The 24,292-nt window shown below is 46.7% G+C and overlaps 1 protein-coding gene and 1 long non-coding RNA gene across 2 annotated transcripts in view; one reads left to right on the top strand and one right to left on the bottom strand.

Annotated features, from left to right (window-relative positions):
• The window catches only part of LOC135055032 (peroxisomal N(1)-acetyl-spermine/spermidine oxidase-like), a 43,303-nt gene extending 24,172 nt beyond the window's left edge, over window positions 1–19,131 (bottom strand). The window contains exon 1 of the mRNA XM_063958611.1: window positions 18,788–19,131. Coding sequence (XP_063814681.1) covers window positions 18,788–19,046 — 259 coding nt within the window. The 5' untranslated portion in view covers window positions 19,047–19,131. The remainder of the gene's footprint in view (window positions 1–18,787) is intronic.
• LOC135055035 (uncharacterized) overlaps window positions 1–24,292 on the top strand; it is a 272,995-nt gene that overhangs the window by 23,991 nt on the left and 224,712 nt on the right. The gene's annotated exons all lie outside the window — the stretch shown is intronic.

The following is a 24,292-nucleotide window of genomic DNA, read 5'->3' as shown; positions in this document are numbered from 1 at the left end:
CACGCCTGGCCGACGCCAAGGCCCACAGCATGACCACTTTCCACGTGAGGTATTGTAGCTCCACGGATTTAAGTGGCTCAACTCAATGCGACTTCAGGAAATCCAACACTACGTTGAGATCCCACGGTGCCACTGGAGGCACAAACGGGGGCTGACTATGCAGCACTCCCTTAACAAAAGTCTGAACTTCAGGCAGTGAAGCCAGTTCTATTTTGGAAGAAAATCGATAGAGCCGAAATCTGGACCTTAATGGAACCCAATTTTAGGCCCATAGTCACCTCTGACTTGTAGGAAGATGCAGAAATCGACCTAGCTGAAATTCCTCCTTTGGGGCCTTACTGGCCTCACAGCACACAACATATTTCCGCCATATGCGGTGATAATGGTTTGCGTTCACTTCTTTCCTAGCTTTAAATAGCGTAGGGATAACTTCCTCCGGAATGCCCTTTTCCTTCAGGATCCGGCGCTCAACCGCCATGCCGTCAAACGCAGCCGCGGTACGTTTTGGAACAGACAGGCCCCCTGCTGCAGCAGGTCCTGTCTGAGCGGCAGAGGCCATGGGTCCTCTGAGATCATTTCTTGGAGTTCCGGGCACCAAGCTCTTCTTGGCCAACCCGGAACAATGAGTATAGTTCTTACTCCTCTCCTTCTTACCATTCTCATTACCCTGGGTATGAGAGGCAGAGAAGGGAACACATACACCGACTGGTACACCCACGGTGTCACCAGAGCGTCCACAGCTATCGTCTGAGGGTCCCTTGACCTGGCGCAATATCTTTTTAGCTTTTTGTTGAGGCGGGACGCCATCATGTCCACCTGTGGCCTTTCCCAACGGTGTACAATCATTTGGAAGACTTCTGGATGAAGTCCCCACTCTCCCGGGTGGAGGTCGTGTCCGCTGAGAAAGTCTGCTTCGCAGTTGTCCACTCCGGGAATGAACACTGCTGACAGTGCTAACACATGATTTTCCGCCCATCGGAGAATCCTTGTGGCTTCTGCCATCGCCATCCTGCCTCCCGTGCCGCCCCGTCGGTCTACATGAGCGACCGCCGTGATGTTGTCTGACTGGATCAGCACCGGCCGGTGTCGAAGCAGGGGTCTAGCCTGACTTAGGGCATTGTAAATGGCCCACTGTTCCAGAACATTTATGTGTAGGGAAGTCTCCTGACTTTTCCATAGGCCTTGGAAGTTTCTTCCCTGTGTGACTGCCCCCCAGCCTTGAAGGCTGGCATCCGTGGTCACCAGGACCCAGTCCTGTATGCCGAATCTGCGGCCCCCTAGAAGATGAGCACTCTGCAGTCACCACCACAGCGACACCCTGGCCCTTGGAGACAGGGTTATCCGCCGATGCATCTGAAGATGCGACCCGGACCTTTTGTCCAAATGATCCCACTGGAAGATCCTTGCATGGGACCTGGCGAATGGAATTTCTTCGTAAGAAGCTACCATCTTTCCCAAGGCTCGCGTGCATTGATGCACCGACACCTGTATTTGTATTAGGAGGTCTCCGTCTAGAGACGCCAACTCCTTGGACTTCTCCTCCGGGAGAAACCCTTTTTATCCTGTTCTGTGTCCAGAACCATACCCAGGAACAGTAGACGCTTCGTAGGAACCAGCTGCGACTTTGGAATATTCAGAATCCAGCCATGCTGTTGTAGCACTTCCCGAGATAGTGCTACTCCGACGAACAACTGCTCCCTGGACCTCGCCTTTATAAGGAGATCGTCCAAGTAAGGGATTACCTTGGTAAATACCCTCGGTGCCGGGGACAGACCAACGGCAACGTCTGGAATTGGTAATGACAATCCTGTACCACAATTTTGAGGTACACCTGGTGAAGAGGGTAAATAGGGACATGCAGGTAAGCATCCTTGATGTCCAGTGATACCCTGAAATTCTCCAGGCTTGCAATAATCGCCCTGAGCGATTCCATTTTGAACTTGAACCTTCGTATATAAGTGTTCAAGGATTTAAATTTTAGAATGGGTCTCACCGAACCGTCTGGTTTCGGTACCACAACATTTTGGAATAGTAACCCCGGCCTTGTTGAAGGAGGGGTACCTTGATTTCACCTGCTGGAAGTACAGCTTGTGAATTGCCGCCAGTACTACCTTTCTCCGAGGGCAGCAGGCAAGGCTGATGTGAGGTAACGGCGAGGGGGAGTCGCCTCGAACTCCAGCCTGTATCCCTGTGATACTACTTGCAGAACCTAGGGATCCACCTGTGGGCAAGCCCACTGGTCCCTGAAGTTCCCGAGACGCGCCCCCACTGCACCTGTCTCCACCTGTGGAGCCCCAGCGTCATGCGGTGGACTCAGAGGAAGCGAGAGAAGATTTTTGATCCTGGGAACTGGCTGTCTGGTGCAGCTTTTTCCTTCTTCCCTTGTCTCTGTGCAGAAAGGAAGCGCCTTTGACCCGCTTGCTTTTCTGAAGCCGAAAGGACTGTACCTGAAAATACGGTGCTTTCTTAGGCTTTTGTGAGGAAACCTGAGGTAAAAAAATTTCTTCCCAGCTGTTGCTGTGGATACGAGGTCCCAGAGACCATCCCCAAACAATTCCTCACCCTTATAAGGCAGAATCTCCATGTGCCTTTTAAAGGCAGCATCACCTGTCCACTGCCGGGTTTCTAATACCCTCCTGGCAGAATGGACATTGCATTAATTCTGGATGCCAGCCGGTAAATATCCCTCTGTGCATCCTTCCTATATAAGACGACGTCTTTAAAATGCTCTATGTTAGCAAAATATTATCCCTGTCTAGGGTATTAATATCATCTGACAGGGTATCAGACCACGCTGCAGCAGCACTATTTTGCTGAGGCAATTGCAGGTCTCAGTATAGAACCTGAGTGTGTGTATATACAGACTTCAGGATAGCCTCCTGCTTTTTATCAGCAGGCTCCTTCAAGGTGGCCGTATCCTAAGACGGCAGTGCCACCTTTTTTGACAAACGTGTGAGCGCCTTATCCACCCTAGGGGATTTCTCCCAGCGTGACCTATCCTCTGGCGGGAAAGGGTACGCCATCAGTAACTGTTTAGAAATTACCAGTTTCTTATCGGGGGAACCCACGCTTCTTTACACACTTCATTCATTCATCTGATGGGGGAACAAAACACTGGCTGCTTTTTCTCCCCAAAAATAAAACCCCTTTTATGTGGTACTTGGGTTCATGTCAGAAATGCGTAACACATTTTTCATTGCCGAGATCATGAAACGGATGTTCCTAGTGGATTGTGTATATTTCTCAACCTCGTCGACACTGGAGTCAGACTCCGTGTCGACATCTGTGTCTGCCATCTGAGGTAACGGGCGTTTTTTGAGCCCCTGATGGCCTTTGAGACGCCTGGGCAGGCGCGGCTGAGAAGCCAGCTGTCCCACAGCTGCTACGTCATCCAGCCTTTTATGTAAGGAGTTGACATTGTCGGTTAATACCTTCCACCTATCCATCCACTCTGGTGTCGGCCCCACAGGGGGCGACATCCCATTTATCGGCCTCTGCTCCGCCTCCACGTAACCTTCCTCATCCAACATGTCGACACAGCCGTACCGACACACCGCACACACATAGGGAATGCTCTGACTGAGGACAGGACCCCACAAAGTCCTTTGGGGAGACAGAGAGAGAGTATGCCAGCACAGACCAGAGCGCTATATAATGCAGGGATTAACACTATAACTGAGTGATTTTTCCCCCAATAGCTGCTTGTATACATATATTGTGCCTAAATTTAGTGCCCCCCCTCTCTTTTTAACCCTTTGAGCCTGAAAACTACAGGGGAGAGCCTGGGGAGCTGTCTTCCAGCTGCACTGTGAAGAAAAAATGGCGCCAGTGTGCTGAGGGAGAAGCCCCGCCCCTTTTTCGGCTGACTTTTCTCCCGCTTTTTTATGGATTCTGGCAGGGGTAATTTATCACATATATAGCCCTGGGACTATATATTGTGATGATTTGCCAGCCAAGGTGTCTTATATTGCCCTCAGGGCGCCCCCCCCCCCCAGCGCCCTGCACCCATCAGTGACCGGAGTGTCAGGTGTACATGATGAGCAATGGCGCACAGCTGCAGTGCTGTGCGCTACCTTGGTGAAGACCGAAGTCTTCTGCCGCCGATTTTCCGGACCTCTTCTTGCTTCTGGCTCTGTAAGGGGCACGGCGGCGCGGCTCCGGGAACGAACACCAAGGTCGGGTCCTCCGGTCGATCCCTCTGGAGCTAATGATGTCCAGTAGCCTAAGAAGCCCAAACTACCACCTGTTAGGTAGGTTCGCTTCTTCTCCCCTTAGTCCCTCGCTGTTGCCAGCAGATCTCACTGTAAAATAAAAAACCTAAATATACTTTCTTTCTAGGAGCTCAGGAGAGCCCCTAGTGTGCATCCAGCTCAGCCGGGCACAATAATCTAACTGAGGTCTGGAGGAGGGTCTTAGTGGGAGGAGCCAGTGCACACCAGGTAGACCTAAAGCTTTCTTTAGTTGTGCCCAGTCTCCTGCGGAGCCGCTAATCCCCATGGTCCTTACGGAGTCTCCAGCATCCACTTAGGACGTTAGAGAAATCAAGGATACATACATTCAGATGGGATCATCAGTGCCATTTCCCTGCATTTGTTATAAGGCACAATGATCCCTATGGTCAGGCCCGGCGCTACCCGCTCAGCAAAGGGATGCAAAGCAGGTAGGCGTCAGGCTGGAGAGGCGCTCTCCTCGCTCTGCATCCCTGTGCTGCGCCTGGGCCCCCTGCTGCTGCTGTGCCTGTCACATCGTTTGACAGGCAGCGGTGCCAGCAGCTTGAAGATTCCCCCTACCCTCCTGCAGTGTCCGTCCGTGTCCTGGCCGAAAAGGGGGCACAGCTACATGGCGCAGAGGGGCGAAGCTACACAGGACCAGGCTGCAGGAGGAGGACAGAAACTGCTACAGATCCAGCCAGCAGGATGGTATGTTGAAGGAGAGTGTGGGCGGGATGTACTAAGCTTAGAAAAATAATAATTTCACTGTGATAAAGTCCCAGCCAGTCAGCTCCTAACTGTGACGTGGCAGTTAGGAGCTGACTGGCTGGGACTTTATCACAGTGAAATTATTACTTTTCTAAGCTTAGTTACAGTACATCCCGCCATGAGTGAGAAAGTAAGTATGTGTATCTATGTGTATGTATGTGTGTATGTATGTGTATCTACAGTGTGTGTGTGTGTGTGTGTGTGTGTGTGTGTATCTATCTGTGTCTATGTATGTGTGTGTGTATCTATGTGTGTGTATGTGTGTGGGAGGGGGAGCATAATTTGTATAAATGGCACTTCTGAGGGCATTATATATAACTGGCGCTACTACAGTGGCTATTATGTGTATAACTGGCGCTACTACAGGTGCTATTATGTGTATAACTGGCGCTACTACAGTGGCTATTATGTGTATAACTGGAGCTACTACAGGGGCTATTATGTGTATAACTGGCGCTACTACAGGGGCTATTATGTGTATAACCAGTGCTACTACAGGGCTATTATGTGTATAACTGGCGCTACTACAGGGGCTATTATGTGTATAACCAGTGCTACTACAGGGCTATTATGTGTATAACTGGCGCTACTACAGGGGCTATTATGTGAATAAGATTGTGCTACTGTGTGGCGTAATTTGAAATGGGGGTACTATTGTGTGGCCACGCCCCTTCCTTGTGAGACCACACTCCTTTTTTGTAGCACCATGTCCCTTTGTAAAATATGGGAGGGCGCAAATTTATAGTTTGCAGGGGGGCGCAGAACACCCTAGCACCGGCCCTGCCTATGGTTACATGCAAAAGTTTCTCGTGGCCACAGTATATGAAACCTCTTGTAAAACAAAATCCATGAACAAATCCTGAAAAATATCAGTGTCGTTTATTCAATAAGTAGATCTTTTTAACTTTGGGGCTCATTTACATTTAGATGTAAGTCATTTTATGACACGCCTCTCAGATGTAGCAATACACGGCCGCACTGCTAGGTGTTGCTTTCACAATCTCCCTGAAATGCTTTCTCAAAAGTAGGCAAGTATGGGTTACTATACTGGGGGGTACTGATGTGTGTATGTAACTTGACTGTTGTAGTGGTACGAGACTGTTGTGTTGGTACATAAAGGGTTAATATACCTTGTATGTTTGTATAAAAGGGTTAATATACTGTTGGGTCTGTTGTGTGAGTGTAAAATTGTAACATGCTTTTGGGGACTGTTGTATGTTAATGCGTGTTTCTTTAATATACTGTGCATATTGAGTGCATGAATAGTTACTATACTGGCACCCAGTCATTATGTCGACAGTCACAATGCCGAAAGTACATTTTAATGCTAGATTCAGGTTTAGGGCTGAAATGGTGAAAAAAAACCCCACTATGCCGACTCTCGACATGCACAATGTAGACATAATAACCATGCCCACCTTATGATCATGTCACATGTCAATATAACATGGGGGGGATAGGGATAGGCACTAGCCAACACCCTCTGATGGTTGGCCCTAGCCGCTACCCCCAGTGGGTTAGGGTAGGGGAGGGTAAAAATACTTTCCCCCTCCGATGTCGTGATCTTCAGTGTCGGGATGCCACTGTTTGTCATGTGACCGCTGGCATCCTGACCACCAGTATTTCATACCAAACCATTCCTAATGGCTATCGTTGTCAATGTGACAGCTTACATAAACAGTTGTGGCTTCAGCTAGCCACGGCAGCTTCAGTTTGGAGCATCTAACCAATAAGAATAAACCTGATTCTTATTGGCTACAGCTAGCTGCTGCAGTTTGCGTCCACCACGATCTACTGGTCGTGCGTCCGTAATTGGCCACCTCTGGTATAAAGAGTTAATATACTGTGTGGACTGTTATATTTGTTAAGGGAGAAAATACTGTGGATTGTGTTGTGTATGTGTAAAGGGTTAATGTCTACCATTGATGGCTGTGAGGCAGTGATGTTTTTTTTTCTCAGTGCCAGGAGCTTAGCCCAGCCACCCTGTTAAACTCCATCCCATTCCTTTATTGGCTCACTGCCAGAGGCATAACTCTGGGCAGCAATGGAGTCAGCTGCCGCCGGGCTCCTGCCCTAAAGGGGGCAACACCTCTCAGGGATGTTGGGGACTGGAGTCCCAGCAGGCATTTGTAGCCATGGAGAGATAGAGCCACTGACATACCTTAGTGGTGTAAGCTGTCTCACTATTCTGTGCACATCTGCCCCCTTCCCCCGGCAAGTGCTACAGTTACCTGCTGCTGGCCGGTGGCTGCTGCTGTGCAGGAAGGATGGGGGTCCCTGCTGGTGGTTTCTGGCTCCTAAGTCTCCTCTGTGTGTTCTGCTGCCGCCTGTCTTTCCTCAGACCCTGCCCATCGAAGACAACCTGAAGACTCCCATCACAGACACCCAAAGTACAGCCTGGGTGTTACTGTGTGTTGGGGGGAGGGGGGGAGGGGAGCTGTTTCAGACATAGGCTGCATGTTACTGTGTGTGTGTTTGTGTGAACTTACGCCACTGCTCACTGCCTCATATTCCCCACAGCCTTGGATGGGTGCAAACCACAGATGGTTCCCCGTCAATGGTTTCATGTCATCAGTGTTAAGCACCAATTGCACAATCAACGTTTGACCCACCGATAACATCATTACGAAGGAGCAGCTCAATTAAGGCCTGCTTCTTAGTCGTATGCACTACCAAGGTTGAACACACTGGGGCAATGTTTTTCTACTGCGCCAGAATTTAAGTTGCACCGTGCATATGTCCCAATTGTCGCAGTACTATTTTAGAAGCACAGTCTCCGAAATGAATTAGAAATGTATTGGGGCATTCCTGGGCGGTGACTGAATGGAGACAGGGAGGCAGCTATTCAGACTCATGAAGATGCTGCATCCAGGGGCGTAGCGAGGGCGGTGCCAGTGGAGCACATGCTCCAGGCGCCTGCCTCTGGCAAGGGCACCGCAGTCCTGCCAGTAGCTACACACTGCGCTGCCAGTAGCATGTCACAATGCTCGACAGCTGCGCTGCAGGAGGCAGAGGGATGGATGCTCTGTACCAGTGCCCCCAGCACAATCGTTTTTTTTTTGTGGGCACAGCGCGCAACATCATGACATCCATGCGCAGTGACTACAGAACTGGAGGAGCCAACCGCCGCAACAACGAGGAGCTCAGCACTGATCTGGGACGAGGGCAGGAGAAGTAAGTGTAGCTGCTAGAGAGACACAGAGAGAGGAGGAAGCCATGGGGGGAGGGCAGGCAGCAATGCGGAGACAAGACACATGGGGGGAGGCAGCCATGCAGAGACAAGACATGGGGGGATGCAGCCATGGAAAGACATGGGTAGGCAGCCATGGGGAGACACGGGGGGGGGGGGGGGGGGCAGCTATATGGAGACAAGACACAGGGGGGAGGCAGCAACAGGGGGAAGGCAGCTATGGGGAGGCACAGGGGGTGAGGCAGCCATGGGGATAAGCAGGGGTGAGTTAGCCATAAGGAGATGCAGAGGGGGGAGGCAGCCATAAGAAGACACCTCTTTAATTTAACCCAACATGCACACTTGGGGGGGGGGGGGGGGGGTGCCATAGCACTCATGTGCTTCAGGCACTGTGGCTACACACTACACCTGTGGCTGCATCTTATGGGAGTATTGGGAGCGTGTTGCTGAAAGTAGTTGCGTACATAGACGCTTTATCACTCTCCCTGGGATCCATACTCACACACAGAATCTACACTTACCATAGGGCTGGTGCAAGTTTCGATGGTGCAGCCGATGGTGTAGTAAAAGATGCACCAAGCAATTTTGCCACATCTAAAGATGATCAAAGTGGGCGTCTTATTCTTTGCACATTCAAATACTCGGCTGTATACCAGGGAAAGGTTGTGTAGCAGCATTGGCATAAAGTAGCAGATGCAACTTCGGCAAAAGACGCAGACGCCACTGCCTCCAACTCAGAATCAGGCCCTCAAACTTTAATGGTAACTAACAGTGTTCCTTTAATGCTGGCCATAGGATCGTGGTGAGTGCCTTCACCATTCAGATACTGTCTATGTTGCTGCTTTTCGCCCATTAAAGTAGATTCATTGTAACTGCAGGAATGGGGAAGCAGTCAGGATTACGGCTGTTAGTATCCCGGCAGTCAGAATACCGAAGCCAGAATACCGACCCTTTTCTGAATGCCAACACCAGCATCCAGAATTGGTATACCATACCAGCGCCGGAATACTGATAGCTGGAATCCTGAACGAGGAGAGACCGCGACGCAAAGCAGGTAGGGTTGGGAGGTTAGGTTTAGGCGGCGGGGGGAGGGTTAGGATTAGGCTGCATTCCACAAGGTTAGGGTTAAGCTGTGGGGAGAAGGGGGTTTAGGGTTAAGGCACCCCCCTTGGAGGGTTATGGTTAGGCTGTTTTAGGTTTAGGCAGCAGGGACAGGGGGTTAGGTTTAGGCACATACGGGGCGAGCTTAGGGTTAGGCAACAAGGGGGAGGTTAGGGTTAGGCTGCGGGGAGGGTTAGGGGGATGGGAAGAGGGGAGAACACCCCTTACTCACCCGTCGGCCTTGTAAAAATCGGGATCCCGGCGTCGGTATTTCAAGCGCAGGGATCCCACGTGCCGGTAACTCATACTGCTCTCCAGGAATGTGCTGTATGTACAGTTTGTGCAATGTCCAGTATACATGTACAATAGGCTTAATGTTCGGGATATTAAGAAAAAGAAATACCAATATTGTTACAAAACACATAAACCATTTGGTTTCAGTTATAAATGGGATGTATTCCATTTCTACGATTTTTTTTATCTTTTCTGTAATTTATTCCATCTGCTGCATTTGGACAACATAATACAGCAGAGGCCAAATGTCTTGCAGTATTAGCGCAACATGCTTTTTCTGTAATTTAGGCAGCAATCTGAGGCAGTTGCATTCAGCTATGGCATATATTATATAAGTTGACTTTCTTATTTTTATATGATTGACAGGTTTCTTGATTTTTACCTAAAAGTGAAACAAAACACATGAAGTCATGAATTAGTTGTCAATGAAACACATTCCCAGAAATACATGTTTTGGACAGTACATAAATTATTTTCACAGAGTGTATATTAGAAGAAGGATGAAGCAATATTTACTAGCAAGACACACCTAGTGCAAGCATTGCCCTTTTAAGATTATAATAAACCCCTTAGTGACTGTGCTCAAGTCAAATGGCTGGCCAACCAAATACTAATCACTGTAGACAGTGTCGGACTGAGGCATAAAGGGCCCACCGGCGGAATGCAGTGGTAAGGGCCCATGTTTAAAGGTGTGGCCAGTCTCCTCAAGGGGTGTGGCCAGCCATCACATTGGTTTGCCTAACCATGAGAGAGTGCATGGGGTGGGCCCCTTGATATATATATATATATATATATATATATATATATATATAAAATACTGCCAATACATGCATGATAATGTACCAGAGTAATACACCATAGTCCTGTGCAGTATAAGGTAACATGTATAATGTACAATTCAAGTGCACAGTCTGGAACCTGATCCATAGTAGAGGGGATAGCATTTCGCTGAACTAATGGCTGTCAGCTTCCTCAGGAGCATGGATGCTCCTGAGGAAGCTGGCAGCCATTAGTCCAGCGAAACGCTTTGAGCTTCACATCATTTAACCACCAGCACTGTATCTACTCCTGCTCCCTCTGGTAACAATTGGACTCTTTTGCCTCCATTGGACTTCTAAAAGTGTTTAGTTCTGGGACCCGGAATTCTCCCCTACTGCTATTTGGATCTACAGCTGCAATTGAGATCCTCTGGGGACTACACCTGCAAGGACTGGGTAACACTACACTTTAAAGTAAACCAATGGCTATGATGAGGAATGAGCCCTAACCAGAAGTTGTGCATAATAATTTGAGACAAAACTAAGTGGTCATTTGCATATATATCTCTCTGCTAACAATTCAGTTCAGACAGAGAACCGTGACACAGTTTTTTAAAAATATTTTATTATATATTTTTTTACTGCTTGTTTAATAAATTGTTGATAATTTTATTCAAATTGACTTATCGTCCCTCATTGGACTAACAGCCGGCGCCAGTATATATATTTATATCTCTAGAAAAAAATGTTCACCTGTTATCAAAAAGTTACATGTAGTGCAAGTACAACGAAAGCAACCAAACTTCGTCTTGCTATAGGTATTGCCAAGATTGCTCCTAGGGGATATATCTGTTTTTACCAAAATATCATGCAAATTGCGCCCCCTGGTGTAGCATGGCATAGTATTCACATCTTGTAGTTTGAGGTCAGGGTCCGTTTTAACTATTGGCTAGTGTTTTTAAGTTATTTTGTTAAGAATCCCACTGGATACATTAAACCTGTTTACAAAAGGCAAACTAGATTTTTTAGTTTTACTGTTATGACCATGAATCAAGTCATCCCTATTTAGGGTATTAATTCTTAATCTGACCTGCTTCAAATCTTCCAGATCATAACCTCTTTCTAAAAACTTCACCATCATAGCATCAAGTTGGCTTTCAAGTAAAGCAGGATCTGGAGTGTCATACCCAAGAACATTATTCCTATCAGTCATTTTCGTATAGAGGCTAGTGCCTATGCGTCCATTATTCAACTTACTGATGACATCAAGAAAATTAACTTTACTCATATTACAGACATACTGTAAGTAAATTAAACTGCCCCCCTGGTTATGTGTCTCAATGATCTGTATCAAGTCATCCTTAAGACCACGCCAAAATAATAACAAATCATCAATGTAGCACATACAAAACGCAATACGGTTGGCTATACGCGGGTCATTAAAAAAGATGCTCTGCTCAGTGGAAAACATAAAAATATTTGCATACAATAGAGCCACACTGGTCTCCATTGCACATCCGGTACATTGTAGATAGAACTTGTTGTTATACAAGAAACATTTTTGGCTAAGAATTAGCTTAAGTAATTCTATCACCAAGTTGAGAGTGTCCTGACAAAAATAATTTCACTAAACCAAAAAATGACTGTTTTGCGCTAAAATACTAAATGGTGCATATATGAATGAAAACTCCTGCATATTCATATATGCACCATTTAGTATTTAGTATTTTAGCGCAAAACAGTAATTTTTTGGTTCTTTGGTTTGCTTTAATTTCTGAGGTGGAGACCTGTGGCTCTTCATCATCACTAATTAAAATAGCTGTGTGCACACAGACACATCTGGACTGTTTTTTTGCAGCTCATAGTATAAAAACTAATTGAATTTATAAAATTTAAAAACATACAGCGCCTGAATTGTGATTTTTAAAAATTATTTCACTGCCATTAGGCCAACATCATGTGGAATTATAGTATAAAGGCTATTAACATCTAGGCTAAACAGCCATATTTCATCTGACAAGAATGGAAAGTCCTTCAATTTCTTTAATAGAGTGGACGTATCCAGAAGATATCGTTGATGATCTCTAATACAAGGTTGGAGCAATGTGTCCAAATACACAGATAATGCCTGGAAAAGGGAGTCCCTAGCGGCTATAATAGGCTATCCTGTTGGAGAATTCAATGATTTTTTATTTTTCTGTGTTGTATAGAAGATAGGTACCACTGGGTATTGTGGTACCAGAGCTTCCAACAATTTATCAGAAATTAGATTTTGTCCCGCTGCTTTTTTCAATATGGAGATTAACTCTTGCTTATAGCCTGCAGAGGGATCACTCATAAGACGCTTATAGACACTTTAATTACTGATTCAACTTGTATTTTGTAGTCACTTAGGTCTTGGATAACAAGGGCGTCCCCTTTATCTGCCGGGCAAAAAAATTATTTCTTATCTACCAGGACTTTCAAAGCTCTTTGTTCATAAATAGACAAGTTGAAATGTGTACGGGGTAACTGTGGTATCGCACTGTCCGAATCAGCCTGTAACAGATGCATAAATATCTTAATTGAGGGATTGTGCGATTGGGGGGCCAAAACCAGATTTCAGTTGTAATTTAATTTTCAGGAAGCTGTTCCGTGTTGTTATCTATCTGTGGAGGCACTCTAGCAAAAGTTTTAGTTGTCTATGAAGATTTTGTTGTTCCACTTGCCATTGTAACATATTGAATTTTACAGTTGGTACAAAAGACAGACCTCTATTAAGCACACTGAGTTCAGTTTGTGACAATTCATATGATGATAAATTGATAACTAGGTCTTGCGTTGTACTGGGAGCCTTTTGCCACGACCTCTTCCTGTGGGTTTATCTCCCCCGCTTGGTGTAGCGACTTTCCCTCCTCCTTCCCTTGACCGGGTGGTAACCCCTAAAGGGCGGTTATTAGCTTTAGCACCTCTGTTATCATACATGTCATTTTCACTCTCCGTAAATCTAAATTCATTAGAAGATTCAGTATCAAACATTCTTTGAAGTCTGCTCCTAAAAAAAGGTTTTCTCTACTCAGTATGTCGGTTAGGATTCTTCCATTGATATACATTATGAAACTCGTAGTCCGCATCTACTTTCTTCTGTTTTTCTTTTTTTGTATTTTAGTATTTAGTGTCACTTATGTTAAAAAGTAACCACGTTGTACACATGTTTGATGTCCTGATGAAAATGCTGAAATAAATAGCATTGAAATGTGGACTTACAGAAAGACTACTGACTATGTTTGTATACAGTACTGAGAGTGCCGCACACTGAGGTAGTGTATATATATATATATATATATATATATATATATATATATAATTATATATATATATATATATATATATATATATATAAAATTATAAACCTAATCTAATAATAAAAAAAACACCTGACAATCTCTGAGCTGCTTTTGGACAAAATATTAGCCAGTTAAGTGGTTAAGTGACACAAACAAATCCTTAAGAGACTAAACCTTCGTCCAAAGACACCTCTTCAGTAGAGGAAAGTATTCTTTTGTCGAGTGTTGTAAGTAGAGATGTGCGGCGGGCACTTTTTATCATGTTTTGTGTTTTGGTTTTGGATCTGGATCCCCGCTCATGTTTTGGATCTAGTAACATAGTAACATAGTATTCGAGGTTGAAAAGAGGCAAAATGCCCAGCGCGCTCAACCTGTTTATTGTATTAAGTTGAGTAGATTTTACTGTACCTGCTGAAGAATGTTTTATGACTAGTTAACAACTACAAATCATGTTACACCCGGATTATCAACTTCAGTGTTTTAAGTGTTGTAACCTTGGATATCCTTTTCAATCAGTATTTCATCTGGATTGGTTTTGCCAAAACCACCCTTTCAGGTTTTGGTTTTGGATCTGGATGATTTTTGGGGAAAAAAACATAAAAACAGCTAAAATCACAGAATTTGGGGGTAATTTCGATCCTACGGTATTATTAACTTCAATAGCAATCATTTCCACTCATTTCCAGTCTATTCTGAACACCTCACAACATTGTTTTTGCACCGAGGTTGCTGGATGACTTAGCTTAGCGACACAAGTGGGCGACACGAACACCTGGCCGATCTAAGAGTGGCACTGCAGTGGCAGACAGGATGGCAGTTTTAAAAACTAGGCCCCAAAGTGCACATCATGCAAAAAAAAAAAAGAGGTGCACCGAGGTCGCTTGGTGACTAAGCTAAGCGACACAAGTGTGTGGCACAAACACCTGGCCCATCCAGGAGTGGCACTGCAGTGGCAGACAGGATGGCAGTTTTAAAAACTAGGCCCCAAACAGCACATCATGCACAGAAAAAAAAAGATGGAATTGTCCTTGGGCCCTCCCACCCACCCTTATGCACACTTTAACAAAGCAATCATTTCAGCGTCAGGGACTGCCACACGACTGTGGCTGAAATGATTGGTTTGTTTGGGCCCTCAGGGGTCATTTCAAGTTGATAGCTCGCTAGCTACTTTTAGCAGCCGTGCAAACGCATAGTTGCCGCCCACGGGGGAGTGTGCGAACGCGTGTGCAGCCGAGCGGGACGAAAAAGTTTTTTGCAGTTTCTGAGTAGCTCTGGACTTACTCAGCCCTTGTGATCACTTCAGTCTTTTTGGTCCTGGAATTGACATCAGACACCCGCCCTGCAATCGCTTGGACACGCCTGTATTTTTCCAAACACTCCCAGAAAACGGTCAGTTGACACCCATAAACGCCCTCTTCCTGTCAATCTCCTTGCGATCGGCTGTGCGAATGGATTCTTCGTTAAATCCATCGCCCAGCAATGATCCGCTTTGTACCCGTACGACGCGCGTGCGCATTGCGGTGCATACGCATGCGCAGTAGTAACCTGTTCGCTGCGCTGTGGAAAAACAGCAGCGAGTGATCAACTTGGAATGACCCCCCCCCCCACCACCAAAAAAGAAGCAATTAATCTCTCTTTGCACAGACTGCTTGATGGATGTTGTGGCCTGGCACAAAAAGGACAACTGTGTTTCAATGCAGTTTTCTGGCTTCAAATCAGCTGACTTTTCACACAGTACATGTGTATGAGCCGCAGTGCATATGCGCAGCAAGTAATTCGCAACTGCGGTCGCAGCAAGATTATAGTTGCAGAGTGAGTGACAGGAAGTCAGATTTTGGGGTAACAGGGAGTGGTCATGCGAATGAAGGCATGTCATGGCTGTTCGGACGGCATTTTCTGGGCATGCATATATTACCAGCTGCGATCACACTTGCTGCTGGTGAGGCATGTGTGTCCCGAAAGAGCAGCTCAGCCTGCGTGGAAGCATTTTTGCACGGGTTAGCTTCTGCCCATATTAGCATATAATCGCAATTGCATGCTGTAAATCTTTACAATAGGAGTAGGAAGAACAACCGCACCTGAATGACCCCTATAAGACAAAGTAGAATGCACATCATGTTGAGCACTTGTGATGCAAGACTTTTGACCATCACTGTTCATGAAGTTGGCAACTGATTCCTAGCATTTAAATGGACAGAAGTGTTTATTTACAGCCTGTTTTCAAGCTGTAACAACATTTTATACAACTTCATAAATATTTCATTTTGAAGACGTTCTTATTATAATCAGCGGCGGCTGCAGCACTGACCATATAGCATGGGGGGAACCGCTTTGCACATATAAATATACATGTTCTGATGTACGTAATATATGTGCTGGTTAGTTTCTCCGGGGATCTGCAGTGCTGTGTGCATCAGGCGCAATGTGGCACCCCGGACTCAGCATAAGGCATCACACTCCTTCTAAGACCGCCCCTAGACTCCCAAAGGCTAGTTTCACAGGAGTCTGGGGGCAGGTTTATTAGAAGTGTCATGCCTTATGCTGAGTCCTGGGTGCCACAGGGCGCCTGATACACACAATGCTGCTGATCCCCAGGGGAACCAGCTAGAACACATATTACATATAAAGAACATGTATTTTTATAAGTGGTAAGTGGTTCCTCCTGCACTATATCCTTTCACTGTTGAATATGAGGGCCATAACTAGGTGTGTGCTGATGGTGCCTTGCCCACAGCGCAAGTGCAGTGAAGGTGCAGCATCTGGCACCACACCCCTACGTACGGCCGTTTTACTCAGTGATGGAGAAGTGTAATTTACGCTGTCCGCCGGCGCCTGTCTCTGTGAGGGATGGGGAGATTTGGTGTTACACACAGCCCATCGTGTGTGGTAATGCCGCCTGTGAGCCCCGTCACCACCTCTGTCCTTCAGACGCCTGTTCCGGTATATGAGACATGCTGCCTCTACTGATGGCGCCAGTGAGCCCCGCTGCTGCCTCTGAAATGGAGAGGGAGCGCCGAGCACTCCTTCAGCAGGCATCTCTTGTATAGGAGACACCGCCAGTGAGACCCGCCAACGCTGCTCTGGAGAGGGACTGTGAGTGGCTGGGAATAAGTGTCTGCGCCTGGTAGTCCTATATGCCGCATCGCCCCAACAGGTGACAAAACACACACACACACACCCCTACCTCTGTTGCTGTAATATGTACACAAGGGGAACTCTGTCCTGTCTAATGTGTAAAAAGGGGACTCTGCCACCTAATATGTACACAAGGCGGACTCTGCTGCCTAATGTGTACACAAGGGGGACTCTGAGCCTAATGTGTACACAAGGGGGACTCTGAGCCTAATGTGTAAACAAGGGGGACTCTGCTGCCGTAATGTGTAAAAGGGGGACTCTGCCTTATGTGTAAACAAGGGGGACTCTGCCTGCCTTATGTGTAAACAAGGGGGACTCTGCTGGCTTATGTGTAAACAAGGGGACTCGTCTGCCTTATGTGTAAACAAGGGAGACTCTGCCTGCCTTATGTGTGAAAAGGGGGACTCTGCTGCCGTAATGTTTAAAAGGGGGACTCTACCTGCCTAATGTGTAAAAGGGGGACTCTACCTGCCGTACTGTGTAAAAGGGGACTCTATCTGCCTAATGTGTAAAAGGGACCTCTGCCTGCCATACTGTGTAAAAGGGGGACTCTACCTGCCTAATGTGTAAAAGGGGGCTTTGCCTGTCGTACTGTATAAAAAGGGAGCTATGTGGACACGCCCCTACCCCATGTAGTCACGGCCCTATATTTTTGGCGTGCGCATTGGCCTTTTCTATACTTGGTGGGGGGGGGGAGGCGATGCTGTTTCTTGCACACAGCGCTAAAATGTCTAGTTACTTCACTGTTGAATATTGTTTTATTATGTTTTATTTGGAAAATACTCAGTATAATCAACAGTTTGTCATTTTTTAAATCAATATTTTGCTTCTACTTGTTAATGTTCTATATAAAAGTCTCTTCCTCACACACCTGAGTTTCTATGATTAAGCACATTTGTGGGTGTGGAGGAGATCCTCTCTGTTGTAATTTTAACATATACTGTATCATATACATAACATTTGCTATTAATTTCTACTATGTCTTCTGGCTTCTGTTCAAAGGCATAACCATATAGTATGTACCTAGGAATTAAGGCACTAATAGGAGAGTATGGTATTACTTCCCCAAATAACCCCAGGACATCTGAAACTGTAACCCACACTTGTCACCTATATGAATAGGATATATCATGGTTGATAAGTATACACACACATTAATCAAGTATAAGAAAATTAATGTTATAATGTATTTCTTTTTTCATGACAGGGCCCATTTGCGATATCTCTTTTTTTTTCTATCCCACTTGAATATTAGTCATTAGTTACACTTGGTAGCATCCATTGTTGAAAACAATGTAACCAATATTAATGACAATGTTATATTCATTTATATACACAATTGAAGATCTATAATGTTATAATTACTGCTGCTAATAGTCCATTTATGCTACTAAAGAAATCTCCTTACACCAGACCCATCACCCACCTTCTCCTTCGCTCATCTACCCAATCCCAGTTCTCCAGGGTTTTCCAGCTCCTCTCTTTCTCTTCACCCTCATTCTGTCCCCTTCTATCCCAATCTCTAGCCCCAGGTTCTCTACGTGTCCCACTATCTCCATTTATCTCCTTACTGCTCTCTCTTTCTCTAGACTAAGCCCTTACAAGCAGGACTCTTACTCTCCTGTGTCACGTAAGTATATCTTTATAAACCTTGTCTATATTGACTACATTTTTTTCCACCTCAATTCCTATGTCTATGTCAAACTAGCCCACTCTACTGGACAGTCCGATAGACTCACAAATTTCAGGGATCTCTTCTGGATTCCTGAGAGAGTAGAGCAGTCTCCTGGATCTGCAAATCAATGTACTGCGTAGAAGTGGGTGTGGCAGCAAAGATGGAATTCCTTCCACCTGTACATCTTCTTTTAGTACATGATCCCATTATTGCAAGTTACAACAAGACAATGGGAGCCACTCTACAATCCATCTCTCAAATTTTCACTTTATGTTACAGAATTCTCACATACTGTAATTGCTTTGCATAGCTTAATAGTAATCTATTACCAAATTTCTGTGTCCGGATCCGGCCTCCTGTTCTCCCAGTAGCCTCTAGGATCTTTATGTTTTGGAAGCCATGTTTATACAGCTTCTCTGCAGCTGAGAGTCCAGAGATACCAGATCCAATGATCAGCACAATGGGGTCCCCAGGATCCACTGATTCAGGTTGCACAGAAACCGTTGAGGAGGAGTAAGGAACTAGGACTACAGACAGTACGATGATGTGGAGAAGCCTGGCTTCGGTACTGTCCCTGCGTATTTGCATGTTGTCTGCCTTTCTTCTTCTAGAAACACAGAAGATACGACCAAAATACAAAGACAGAGCCTCTTGCAAGCTATTTTCCTTTTGCTTTAGCCCAACCCAAAAGAATACAAGCCAAATATATTTGTGCAAACAATGACACAACGTGAAGACTTCCAGATGTGCTATGTTACACAAAACATATGGCTACAAAGAATGTGCAATTGTTCCAAACACATTAACAATTTGTGGTTGGATCCAGAATCCTGGAGCTGCATACACAAGATCCACATATAATACATTAAAATTCAGCTTCCTACTCTTTCACATCACACACACACACACACACACACACACACACACACACACACACCGACTTCGGTAACGGCAATCTTGCCGTAGAATGAGCCTGCTGAATCGTATTACAAATCCAGCGCGCAATAGTCTGCTTAGAAGCAGGATCCCCAATCTTGTTGGGAGCCCACAGGACAAACAGAGCCTCTGTTTTCCTAATCTGCGCCGTTCTGGCGACATAAATCTTCAAAGCTCTGACCACATTGAGAGACTTTGACACTGCGACCACAATTGGCTGGTTAACATGAAATGATGAAACCACTTTTGGCAGAAATTGCTGACGAGTTCTCAACTCCGCTCTATCAGCATGGAAAATCAAGTAGGGGCTTTTTTGAGACAAAGCCGCCAACTCAGACACTCGCTTTGCAGACGCCTAGGCCAACTACATGACCACTTTCCAAGTATGGAATTTTAACTCAACCTTGCGCAAAGGTTCAAAGAATTGCAACACCACATTAAGGTCCCATGGTGCCACTGGGGGCACAAAGGGAGGTTGGATGTGCAGCACGCCTTTTACGAAGGTCTGAACTTCTGGAAGGGAGGCCAGTTCTTTTTGAAAAAAGATCGACAAGGCCGAAATCTGTACTTTAATAGAGCCTAACTTTAGGCCTGCATCCACACCTTCTTGTAGGAAATGGAGCAAACGCCCCAGGTGAAATTCTTCCGTAGGAGCCTTCTTGGATTCACACCAAGACACATATTTTCTCCAAGTACGGTGGTAATGCTTTGCAGGTACTTCTTTTCTAGCCTGAAGAAGTGTAGGAATGACTTCACTGGGAATATCCTTTCGGGCTAGGATTTGGCGTTCAACCGCCACGCCGTCAAACGCAGCCGCGGTAAGTCCTGATACACGCACGGCCCCTGTTGTAACAGGTCCTCCCGAAGAGGAAGAGGCCAGGGATCTTCTATGAGCAACTCCTGAAGATCTGGATACCAGGCCCTTTTTGGCCAATCTGGAACAATGAGGATCGCCTGAACCCTTGTTCTTCAGCTTTGGAATGAGTGGAAGTGGAGGGAACACATAGACCGACTGAAACACCCACGGTGTCACTAGGGCGTCCACCGCTATCGCTTGAGGGTCCCTTGACCTGGAACAATATCTCTGAAGTTTCTTGTTGAGGCGGGACGCCATCATGTCCACTTGAGGAACTCCCCAACGACTTGTCACTTCTGCAAAGACCTCTTGATGAAGACCCCACTCTCCTGGATGGAGATCGTGTCTGCTGAGGAAGTCTGCTTCCCAGTTGTCCACTCCTGGAATGAAGACCGCCGACAGAGCGCTGGCATGTCTTTCCGCCCAGCGAATAATCTTTGTGGCCTCGGCCATCTCTGCTCTGCTCTTTGTACCACCTTGGCGGTTTATGTACGCCACTGCTGTCACGTTGTCTGACTGAATCAAGACCAGCAGACCCCGAAGATGTTCTGTTTGCAGTATGCCGTTGTAGATGGCTCTTAATTCCAGAATGTTTGTGTAGACAAGCTTCCTGGCCTGACCACTTTCCCTGAAAATTTCTTCCCTGTGTGACTGCTCCCCAGCCTCGGAGGCTTGCATCTGTGGTCACCAGGATCCAATCCTGAATCCCGAACCTGCAGCCCTCCAGAAGGTGAGAACTGTGCAGCCACCACAGAAGGGAAATTCTGGTCCTGGGAGATAGAATTATTTTCCGGTGCATGTCCAGGTGAGACCCGGACCACTGGTCCAGCAGGTTCCACTGAAACACTCTGGCATGGAACCTGCCATACGGAATGGCCTCGTAGGCCGCCACCATCTTCCCCAGCAACCGAGTGCAGTGAAGAACTGACACCTTTGCCGGTTTCAGAATCTGTTTTACCATGTTCTGTATTTCCAGAGCTTTTTCCACTGGAAGAAAAACTCTCTGCAATTCTGTATCCAGAATCATACCCAGGAACGACAGCCGTGTCGTCGGATCCAACTGTGATTTTGGCAAATTTAGGAGCCAACCGTGTTGTTGCAGAATCGTCAGTGAAATGGCAACATTCTTCAACAATTGCTCCTTGGACCTCGCCTTTATCAGGAGATCGTCCAAGTACGGGATAATTGTGATACCCTGCTTGCGCAGGAGAACCATCATTTCCGCCATTACTTTGGTGAAAATCCTCGGAGCCGTGGACAGACCAAACGGCAACGTCTGAAATTGGTAATGACAATCCTGCACAGCAAATCTCAGGTAAGCCTGATGTGGAGGATATATGGGGACATGTAAGTCAGCATCTTTTATGTCGACCGACACCATAAAATCCCCCTCCTCCAGACTGGAGATCACTGCTCGTAGAAACTCCATCTTGAACTTGAATCTTTTCAGAAAGAAATTGAGGGATTTTAGGTTTAGAATTGGTCTGACTGAGCCATCCGGCTTCGGGACCACAAACAGGCTTGAATAAAAACCTTCCCCCTGTTGAGACGGGGGTACTGTGACAATCACTTGATTTTGACACAACTTTAGTATCGCAGCGCTTACTATCTCTCTTTCTGGAAGAGAAGCTGGCAAGGCCGATTTGAAAAATCGGTGAGGGGGCACGTCTTGAAACTCTAACTTGTACCGCTGGGTTACAATGTCTACTATCCAGGGATCCAGGTCCGAGTGTACCCAGACATGGCTGAAGAGCTTGAGACGTGCCCCCACTGGTGCGGACTCCCGCAGAGGAGGCCCAGCGTCATGCGGTGGATTTGGTAGAAGCCGGAGAGGACTTCTGCTCCTGGGAACTTGCCACAGCCTGTGACCTTTTTCCCCGACCTCTCCCCCTTGCAGCAAGGAAGGAGGACCCACGTCCTTTTTTTAATCTATTGGGCCGAAAGGACTGCATCAGATAGTGAGGCGACATAAGGTAAAAAGGAAGACTTACCCGCGGTAGCCGTAGACACCAGGTCAGTGAGGCCGTCGCCAAACAAAACCCTACCGTTAAACGGTAGAGCCTCCATCGCCTTCTTAGAGTCAGCATCAGCATTCCATTGATGTAACCACAACGCTCTCCTTGCAGAGACCGCCATGGCATTGGCCCTTGAACCCAAAAGGCCAATATCCCTTACAGCTTCTTTTAAATATGCTGCAGCGTCCCTGATGTGACCCAGAGTCAAAAGTACACTATCCCTGTCTAGGGAATCTACCTCAGATGACAAGTTATCTGCCCACTTTTCAATAGCGCTACTAACGCATGCCGCAGCAACGGCAGGCCTGAGTAGCGACCCTGTAGTGACATAAATGGATTTTAGTGTATTTTCCTGCTTACGATCCGCAGGATCCTTTAGGGCTGCCGTGTCAGGGGACGGAAGCGTCATCTTTTTGGATAGACGCGATAAAGCTTTGACTACCGTGGGGATTGACTCCCACCTTTCCCTGTCCCCAGAGGGGAACGGATATGCCACTGGAATTCTTTTGGGAACATGTATCTTTTTGTCAGGATTTTCCCAAGCCTTTTCAAAAAGTGTGTTCAGTTCATGAGAGGGAGGAAACGTTACCTCAGGTTTCTTTCCTTTAAACATACAGACCCTTGTATCAGGGACAGCAGGGTCCTCAGTAATATGTAGTACGTCCTTTATCGCCACAATCATGTACCGAATACTCTCGGCCAGTTTTGGATGTAATCGGGCATCACTATAGTCGACACTGGAATCAGAGTCCGTGTCGGTATCTGTATCTACTATCTGGGCATATGCACGTTTCTGCGACCCCGAAGGGGTCTGGGTCTGTGACAAAGCATCTTCCATGGATTTTCTCCATGTTTGGTTCTTAGACTCAGATTTATCAAATCTCTTAGTCAATTTTGGCTCATTTTCATTTAAAACACTCAACATATTCACCCAATCATCAGTCGGCAGTGCCGACACAGCCACTCTCACAGTATTTTCTGTCCCCACTCCAGCCTCCTCCTGGGATGAGCATTCAGCCTCAGACATGTCGACACACACGTACCGACAGCCACAAGCACACTGGGGCTATAGGAGACAGACCCACAATAAAGCCTGCAAGAGGGACACAGACAGAGATCTGCCAGCTCACACCCAGCGCCTATCCCGTTACTGAGTCCAGTAAGGTGACTGCCCAGCCCTGCTAGCACTTTTAATATAATCAATCAGCACCAAATTGCCTGTGCCCCCCCCCCCCCCCCCCCGTTTTTCACCCTGTTACTTGTACAGCAGTGCGGAGGACAGGGTCAGCGTCTCTGCAGCTTCTGAGGAGAGAGAAGATGGCGCTGGTCAGAGCTGTGCGGCTAAGCCTACGTGGCACGCTTCAGTTCCCCTCAAAATACTGATTATACTGGCGGGGGTCCCTGAACTAGTGCCCGGAGCACTGTTACTATACATGCCAGTCTGATCTGAGGTATCATGCTGCCCAGGGCGCCCCCCCTGTGCCCTGCAGTGCCGTGATAAGCGTGAGAGCATGGCGCGCAGCGCGGCCGCTGCGCGGTACTTCTTTTGCCGTCACTGAAGTCTTCTGCCTTCTCCTATTCACTCAGCTTCTGTCTTCCGGCTTTTGTGAGGGGGGTGACGGCGCGGCTCTGACAACAAGCAGCTAGGCGTACCATAGTGATCGAACCCTCTGGAGCTAATGGTGTCCAGTAGCCTAAGAAGCAGAGCCCTTGAACTCTTAAGAAGTAGGGCTACAGGCGCCCTCACTCCCACGATGCAGGGAGCCTGTAGCCAGCAGGTCTCCCTGAAAATAACAAAACTAAATAAAGTATTTTTCCGAGAAACTCAGTAGAGCTCCTCAGAGTGCATCCAGTCTCGCTGGGCACAGAATCTAACTGGAGTCTGCGGGAGGGGCATAGAGGGAGGAGCCAGTTCACACCCATTCAAAGTCTTATAGTGTGCCCATGTTTCCTGCGGATCCCGTCTATACCCCATGGTTCTTGAAGCATCCCCAGCATCCTCTAAGACATATGAGAAATATTTTTTA

This window comes from Pseudophryne corroboree, chromosome 3 (genome assembly GCF_028390025.1).
Source record: "Pseudophryne corroboree isolate aPseCor3 chromosome 3, aPseCor3.hap2, whole genome shotgun sequence".
In the NCBI taxonomy this organism is placed as follows: domain Eukaryota; kingdom Metazoa; phylum Chordata; class Amphibia; order Anura; family Myobatrachidae; genus Pseudophryne; species Pseudophryne corroboree.
The sequence above is the reverse complement of the archived record's forward strand: the minus strand, read 5'-3'. Positions and strand labels throughout refer to the sequence as shown.